At 38.1% G+C, this 8,885-nt stretch overlaps 1 protein-coding gene across 1 annotated transcript; it reads left to right on the top strand.

Moving 5' to 3' along the window:
• Positions 1–1,695: 1,695 nt before the first annotated feature.
• Positions 1,696–8,868, top strand: LOC149876018 (uncharacterized; the record flags this gene model as incomplete). The annotated part of the gene is made up of 5 exons (XM_090075870.1): positions 1,696–1,771; positions 5,011–7,830; positions 8,064–8,129; positions 8,388–8,444; positions 8,602–8,868. Coding segments are annotated over exons 2-5 (3,181 nt in total), but the record flags the coding sequence as incomplete, so codon positions are not given.
• Between the last annotated feature and the right edge of the window lie 17 nt (positions 8,869–8,885).

Genomic DNA, 8,885 nt, shown 5'->3' with positions numbered 1-8,885 from the left:
AAAAACAAAAAAACAAAACAAAAACAAAACAGAAAAGGGAGAATGAGTGAGTCGACTGATTTCGCTCAACTGTCTTAAACGAGAAGTCATAAACGTTTGCTTGTGCCAGCAAGTTGCAAATTAAGTTGTAAATGAACTGCACCGCAAAAACTTAACCACAGTTTATTAAGCATATTAAGCCTTTGCTGACATGTTAAGACATTTTAAGCCTTTGCTATTATCATGAGGCTTTTGCTCCACGAGCCAAAAAAGTACGCTAGAGTTGACAAACTGCATCGCGGTCGAAAAGTGTAATTACGCCAACACTTTTATCCGTTTTAAGCATTTCGTTTTCGCACGAACAACAATTAAAGCAGCTCGTTGAGCTTAACGACGTTCGTATTTTTTTTCGAAGCCAAAACTTCGGCTATAAGTAGAATGAAGAGGCACTTCGAAAAACAACAAAGCTGTTCGCAGTCGATAGCAACGAGCGACAACATCTCTGCGAGTCTGGCATCAAGGTAAACAGTTTTTTTACATTTTCATTTGTTAGTGCCACTTTTGCGTACATTATGTATTCAAAAATTTGTTGCTGACGCTAGATTTTTCGTTTTCAATGAACAACAGTTGCAACCTCTAGCCGTTTGCTAAAACAGCTTGCTAGGACAACCAAATCAATCATATGTTGTGAAAATTTCTTTTTGTTCAACTGACTAAGGAAGATCGAGCGAACGCTTTTTTTTTTATAACTTGTTTGTATCATATTGCTATTAAGAAAACAGCGTTGTGTATACTAAACGTGACATAATTGGCAATTATCCGTAACTAAAAATAAGATAGAAATTACAAACTTGATACCATATTTTAATTACTCTAACAAAACTAGACGTCATCGCGTGAGAAAATAAATGTTCATAACACATAACCTATTTTTTTGTTTTTTTTTTCTTCTCTTTTTTCCTTTTAATCTCTTTTCTTTCGTCCAAAAAGCGTTTTGATTTTTGCCTCGCCACAAGCGATGAAATCGATAAAAAAAACCTGCTCGGACATTCTCAATTCTCAACAACAAAAGCAATCAAAGTTCTAGCTCTCGAGCACGTGCGCCGACAGGTTGATGAAACCGTTCAAATATGCTCGATCGCTAGAATTTAAAGAAAGAAACAAGCCAGAAACAAACCAAAATAAAAAAAAGCCAAAAACAAAAATGGACATCTTTAGAACGCTTAAATTTTATAAAATATTTTCCTCTGCGTTTTTAACCAGCTAAACTGTCGTAAAGTTTTTTCGGTGCAGTTCATTTAAAAAACTTAGTTTTCAACTTTTAAACGTTTTAGACTTCTCGTTTAAGGCAGTCGAAAGAAATGAGTCGACTCACTCTCTCTCTCCCTATTCGGTTTTGTTTTTGTTTATTTGTTTTTGTTTTTTCTTCGTTTGCCTTCGTTTGCCTTTGTTTGCTTTTGGAAAAGTTGTCGCCATGCGAGACTTAGTTTTTTTTTTTTTTTGCTCAAATTGAGCACAAGTGAGTTTCTAGTCTTGAAAGTGTGCAAAGTGTGGGCCAATCTGGTGGCTGGAGTGATGACACGTGAATGCTGGAAATTCCAGACTTTGAGCGGATTCAGCGTACATAGAAAGAAAATGTAGCATTCACGTGGGTCTCTCCTAAGCGTGCCATTGGTCGGTCTGCTGTCCTTAAGTACCCCCCTCCCCCCCCTCAACGTCACGTTTGCTCAACTTTCTCGGTCTTTGGCGCCCAGAGAAAGCTTGAGGAAGGATAAAAAATGGCGAGGTTTCGGTACTGCGTTTTCTGTTTTTCTTATTTGTTTTTGTTTGTTTGCTTGTTTGTTTGTTTGTTTGTTAATTTTTTTAATTTTTTTTTTTTTTTGTTTGTTTCGTTCGTTTGTTTGTTTGTTTGTTTCGTTTGCTTCGTTTGTTTTGTGATGTTTTGTTTTCCCTTCTTGATGGCACAAAACAGAAGCAAACAAGACTTTCGGTTATATTCGGTTATATTCGGTTCAATAAAAGTTTGTTGGTTTCTGCACAACAACAACAACAACCACAACAACAAAAGTCCCTCTGTCCCTCAAAAGCAGTTTCTCCTCTGTCCTAAAGAAGAGCCTCTTTGTAATCGATCTTGTCTGAATGCAGCTCTCCTTTTGCCTACAGGTTTTTATTCCAACCCTTTTGTTGTTGTTAGTGCCATGTTGTTGTTATTGTTATACTCTGTAAAAGCAGTTGTTGCTGTTGTACTTGTTTGTTGTTTCTAAAGACACTGTTGTTGCTGCTGTTAGCGCTGTTAGTAATCACCCACTTGGCTTGTATTTTTGTTTCTTGTTTTTGTTTTTTGTTTTATTTATAAACACTCTCTGAGTAAGTGATGCTGTTGCTGTTGTTGTTGTTACAGTTGCAATGAGTGTTTGTTAATGTTCCCCCACTTGGCTTGTACTTTTGTTTTCTGTTTTGTTTTTTTTTTGTTTTTGTTTTTTTTTTCTCAACACTCTCTGAGTAAGTGATGCTGTTGCTGTAGTCGTTGTTATAGTTGCAATGAGTGTTTGTTAATGTTCACCAACTTGGCTTGTTTATAATCTATTTTATTTTATCAACACTCTCTGAGTCAGTGATGGTGTTGCTGTTGCTGTTGTCGTTATTATGCTTGCAATGGGAGTTGTTACTGTTCACCCACTTTGCTTGTTTTGTTTTTATTTCTTTATTTTATCAACACCCTTTGAGCCAGTGATGCTGTTGCTGTTGTTGTTGTTATAGTTGCAATGAGTGTTGTTAATGTTCACCCACTTTGCTTGTGTTTTTGTTTTTGTTTATCAACACCCTTTGTGTCAGTGATGCTGTTGCTGTTGTTCTTATTACAGTTGCAATGAGTGTTTGTTAATGTTCACCAACTTGGCTTGTTTATAATCTATTTTGTTTTATCAACACTCTCTGAGTCAGTGATGCTGATGCTGTTGTTGTTATTGTGCTTGCAATAAGTGTTGTTAATGTTCACCCACTTTGCTTGTTTTGTTTGTGCTTTTGTTTTTGTTTATCAACACCCTTTGAGTCACTGATGCTGTTGCTGTTGGTGTTATTATAGTTGCAATGAGTGTTAATGTTCACCCACTTTGCTTGCTTTATTTGTTTGTTGCTTTTTTTTTTATCAACACCCTGCGAGTTAGTGATGCTGTTGCTGCTTTTGTCATTTTACTTGTATTTATAGTTGTTACTGTTCAGCCACTTTGCTTGTTTTTTAATCTGTTTTATTTTATCACCACTCTCTGAGTCAGTGATGATGTTGCTGATGCTGTTGTTGTTATTTTACTTGCAATGATAGCTGTTACTGTTCAGCCACTTTGCTTGTTTTGTTTGTTTGTTTGTTTGTTTTTTTTATCAATATCCTCTGAGTAAGTGATGCTGTTGCTGTTGTTGTTGTTATAGTTGCAATGAGTGTTTGTTAATGTTCCCCCCCTTGGCTTGTACTTCTGTTTTCTGTTTTGTTTTGTTTTTGTTTTTTTTGTTGTTTTTTTTCTCAACACTCTCTGAGTAAGTGATGCTGTTGCTGTAGTCGTTGTTATAGTTGCAATGAGTGTTTGTTAATGTTCACAAACTTGGCATGTTTATAATCTATTTTATTTTATCAACACTCTCTGAGTCAGTGATGCTGATGCTGTTGTTGTTATTATGCTTGCAATAAGTGTTGTTAATGTTCACCCACTCTGCTTGTTTTGTTTGTGCCTTTGTTTTTGTTTATCAACACCCTTTGAGTCACTGATGCTGTTGCTGTTGGTGTTATTATAGTTGCAATGAGTGTTAATGTTCACCCACTTTGCTTGCTTTATTTGTTTGTTGCTTTTTTTTTTATCAACACCCTGCGAGTTAGTGATGCTGTTGCTGCTTTTGTCATTTTACTTGTATTTATAGTTGTTACTGTTTAGCCACTTTGCTTGTTTTTTAATCTGTTTTATTTTATCACCACTCTCTGAGTCAGTGATGATGTTGCTGATGCTGTTGTTGTTATTTTACTTGCAATGATAGCTGTTACTGTTCAGCCACTTTGCTTGTTTTTTTTTTGTTTTTGTTTTGTTTGTTTGTTTGTTTGTTTTTTTATATATCCTCTGAGTTAGTGATGCTGTTGTTGTTATTATGCTTTCAATGAGAGCTGTTACTGTTCACCCACTTTGTTTGTTTATAATCTGTTTTATTTTATCAACACTCTCTGAGTCAGTGATGCTGATGCTGATGCTGTTGTTGTTATTATGCTTGCAGTGAGAGTTGTTACTGTTCACCCACTTTGCTTGCTTATTGTCTATTTTATTTTGTCAACACTCTCTGAGTCAGTGATGCTGATGCTGATGCTGTTGTTGTTATTATGCTTGCAATGAGAGTTGTTACTGTTCACCCAATTTGCTTGTTTTGTTTTTTTATTTGTTTTTTTGTTTGTTTTTGTTTTGCTTGTTTTTTTTTATCAATACCCTCTGAGTCAGTGATGCTGTTGCTGTTGTTGTTGTTGTTGTTATAGTTGCAATGAGTGTTTGTTAATGTTCCCCCACTTGGCTTGTACTTTTGTTTTCTTTTTTGTTATGTCAACACTCTCTGAGTCAGTGATGCTGATGCTGTTGTTATTATGCTTGCAATGAGAGTTGTTACTGTTGTAGTTATGTCTGTCATTTGTCCTTGTTAGCAAGTTCTATTTGCCCTCTCTTGCCTTTTTTCAACACAGTTTCTTTCTTTGAGTCATATGGTTGCGAGATCCTCTCAAACTCCATCTCTTTATTTATTTGTTTCTTTTTTTTTTTTTTTTTTCTCATTCTCCTTCTCATAATAGCAATCACTGCTGCCACCATGCATGTAATGCTAGTTGCTCTCATTCTTTTTCATTTGCTAGTGGAAACTTTGTTTCTTCTTGTTGCTCTCTTTTCTTTCTTTTTTCTCTTTTGCAGAGGATTCGAAAAACACAGCTCTTCCCTGCAGTTGTAAACATTCCAGGATTCCAGGATGCAGGCAGAAGAAAAACACTCTCACTAACTGTCTTCTTTTTTTTAGCATAAACCGTTGCAAACAAACACCTGAACATGTCTTCTTCACAAGAAAACAACACTGTTGTTGCCCCTTCTCCGAACTCTAAAGCGAAAAAAAAGAAAAGAAGGCAGTCACAAGAACAGAGAGACTTAAAGCTCAAAAACAAAGTCAGGGCCGCATTAGTTGCAGCGTGTGGCTCCGTAAACAGGGTTGTACCTTTCTATGGTACCAAGAAGAGGTACGCTGTTAGCTGTCCGATGCCTTTGTGCAAACATTCCTCCACAAGCATTAAAAGACACTTGACTAAAAAAGATCATTCTTGGACTTTGGATGAAGCTTCCATCTTTTACTCTGCAATGGTCAGGAAGTTTCAGCATGCTCGTCTCGAACGCAAGTCCGGCTGTCCAAAACCTTACCCCTGTTTGCAATGTTGGAAGTATTACGACCGACTGGACATACACTTGAAAGAGACTCATTTCTACGATTCCAAGACGATCAAACAAAAGATTGCAGAGGCAAAGCGATACGACAACGACAAGCTCTATGTCCCTCAATTTATTCGACCTGCCTTCTTTGGTATTAAGCCAGTAGCTGAACAAGCGTCTGCATCAGGCTCTGCATCCTCTGCTCCTGGGCCTTCCTCCTCTTTTTCTTCTCCGGTTCTTTCCTCTGATCCTCTTTTAAGCTTGCCCTCATCAGTTGCTGGTTCGTCCGAGGCTCCTTCTGCAAACCACTGCACCTCTGTAGAAAACAAAGAGCTGAACACCGAATCCGTCCTAGACTCTGATTTTAATTCCTTAAAGCACTTGGTTTCCAACTCCTCCGTCTTGACAGAAGATAAGAGACTCTTGTTTCAGCTGGACAAAGATGCTTTTCACTTTTATTACCAGTCAGCAGATGAGCTCTTCAGAGATTTTGAAAAGTGGCTTGTGGTAGCCAACAACAACACTTTGTCACAAGCAAAGATCTACAAAAATGCAGTTGTTGAAATATTGACATGTTGTGACAGCACGCTGACGCTGCACCCGAACGCTCTCACCAATTCCAACGTTTTGGAGGATAGATACTTTTCCATGCACTTTAAAAACATTCAGCTCAATTCCAAGCTGAGTGAACTTGACCAAACAAAAGCCATGTCTTGTCACACGTTGTACAACCGCCTTGTCTACCTTTGTCTCCTGTTTCGTTTCAGTGAAGCCAGGAATGTCTATTTCGGACTTTCTCATGAGGCCATCCGACGTTTGCGCTGCAAGGTGGAGGAGTTACAAAAAGTGCTGAGGCCCTTTCGTTCTTTGAGGAGGAGCCTTGTGAAAAGCAAAAAATGCATCAACATCATCAATGTCAGTTTGCTGAACGAATATGGCAAGTCTGCATACGTAAGACAGTTAGTGGAATCGATTAGAAAGCCGTCTCTTACACCGACTAGAGACAATGCTGTGTCTCTACGAAACCATCTTCTGCTCTCTGTCACTGTAATTAACAGTTTAAGAAAATCTAACATTGCTCTTTTAAACATTAGAGACTACATGGCTGCTGAGAAGAGTGAGTGTGGATATTGCATTGTGCAAGAGCGCTACAAAACAGCATACAAGTACGGAGCCAAAAACATTCTAGTGCCGAACGACTTGAAAGTGTTGATCGATATTTATTTGCTGAGATACAGAGACCTTCTTGTCAACGACTCTCACTACATGGCTGCAGACACCAAGACTGTTTTGGAGTTGAGCGACTGCTACAGGCCCCTTTTTCCATCGATGAGACCCAACAAAGACGAATGTGTGACACTCGGTGCAACTAGAGTGCCTGTTTACCAGATGGGTTCCTCTGCTATCTCCTCTTGCCTGACGTCCTGCTTCAGAAAAAGCCAAGTAAACATTCCCATGAAGCGTCTTACTCCCACTTGCATTCGCGGTTCGATAGCCACTTACTTTGCCAACAACAGCAAAGAAGATCGCGAGCGGTTTGCTACACTCTACATGAAGCACAGCAGGAACACAATGGATAGCTTTTATGTGTCCCAGTGGAACGCTGCAGAGGAGTTGCGCTTTGCCCTGGGCATCGGACAGTCCTTCGGAGTCATAGAGTCTTTGACTGTTGAAAAGTCTGAGAGACCACCAAAGAAGGAGAAGGATGTGATGGACTGGCTCCAAACTAATGCAGAGGAGTACGGTTTTCATGAGGTTGAGGACATCTTTGAGGAAGATTTAGACTCCGGTTCTGACTCTGAAGAATGTGCTGCTACTTTCAGCTGTACCACAGTGGTTCCGTTTTCTCCAGCTGTAGAAAACAATGTTCCTTTAGAGGATAGCAACGACCATGCCGTAGATTTCTTGTGTGAACCTACCTCAACTCCTGTTTCGTCTGTTCCATCTGAACAAACAATCGCTGGTCCAGTTCTTGAACTATCCCCTGCTCTTGCACAACTAGTTCCTAACGAACAAGCTGTTTGTATGGATGTAGATCAGACTCTAGCTGTTCCTGTTGGCACAGCTTGTTCTCCTCTTGCATTAACATTATTTCCTGATGAACCGGATTTTATTGAACACCATGCAAAACTTTCTCCAGTTTACTTTAATGAGCAAGTGGTTGCCAAACCTGTTTCTGCTTCTCCTTCTCAGCAAGTCGCTTTCTGTCCTTCAAAAGAGGTCTTTTCTGTTCCTCTGACTCCTAGCCTTGTTGCTTTTCAGCAAACATTGGCCAAACCCAGTTTGTTTCTTTCATCTGATCCAGTTTCAGCTGTTCCTGTCCAACAGGCTGGTACTGTTCTTGCAAAGCAGCTCTCACCTTATGCTGTTCAATCTGTTGGTAGCCTATTTAGCCAAAGTCTTGCCTCTACATCCAGAGGTAAATTCTTTTTGATTTTTGATTTTTGATTTTTATGCAAATCTCAACACGCTTTCAAAAAATGAAAATGCCCAAATCAACTCCTTGCTCTATTGTTATTGTTAGAGCTGTAAAAAAAACAAAACAAAACAAAAAAACAACACAGAAGTGTGTATGTATTTGTTGCAGGACTAATTCTGTGATTGCTTAAATGTTTATACAAGTGAATGATACTAAAACTGATTATGTTTTAGAAGTAAAAGATCCAAGAAGAAAAAAAATCAAGTTGGAAATGCCATCTTTCACTCAAGAACTCATCGGTAATGTAAAACCTAATTTATACAAAGATATATAAACACAAACCTCTTCTTGCACAATTTCAGATGGTTAACTGTTAACAAAAACTAGCCATCATTGCTAAGTGCACTTTTAGAAAGTTGTGTCTACCCGATTTCTAATGATGAAGTTAGAAACATCACCGTTAGAAATCATGCACAGCTTGTTATCATCTCTAACACTTAGAAACTGTTGATGGTTTTTATGAATTAGAAAAATGAACATGGTTTTATTTATTTCAGGATCAACTCAGCCAAGAACAAAGGAAAACAAAGCAGAAGTTAGCCAATGCCATTTAGGTAATCTTTCAAAAACCAGTTATTGCTATCAGTGCAAACAATAAGGTCAACAAAAAAAAATAAATAAAAAAACAGAATAAATCTTGTCTTACTTCAGAACCAAATGAATATTTGATTTAATCACTTTGTGTTATGACTTGAGTTTGTAAAATTTTAGATGAAATAGTTGAAGAGCTGAATGCTTGCCCTGGCCACAACGAATGGTTCAACACCAGAAGTTTTCCACGATGTGCAGCTTTGGTGTTGGCATACATCTTGCAAGACGTGTTTACAGATGTAAGCTCAAGTTGCTCGTACAAAGATTACCTTGGCATCTTGGCAAATCATAGCAGTGACAAGCTCATTCATGTCTTGCAAAAGTACTCCTACCAAAGCCATATTAAAGACAAAATTAAAAACATGAAGCTAAAAATTCAAAAAGAGGGTAGTTTAGAAAAGTTT

Source organism: Hydra viridissima, unplaced genomic scaffold (assembly GCF_058129835.1).
Source record: "Hydra viridissima isolate aposymbiotic clone 2 unplaced genomic scaffold, HvirCarnegie_v1 scaffold_57, whole genome shotgun sequence".
NCBI lineage: Eukaryota > Metazoa > Cnidaria > Hydrozoa > Anthoathecata > Hydridae > Hydra > Hydra viridissima.
The sequence above is the reverse complement of the archived record's forward strand: the minus strand, read 5'-3'. Positions and strand labels throughout refer to the sequence as shown.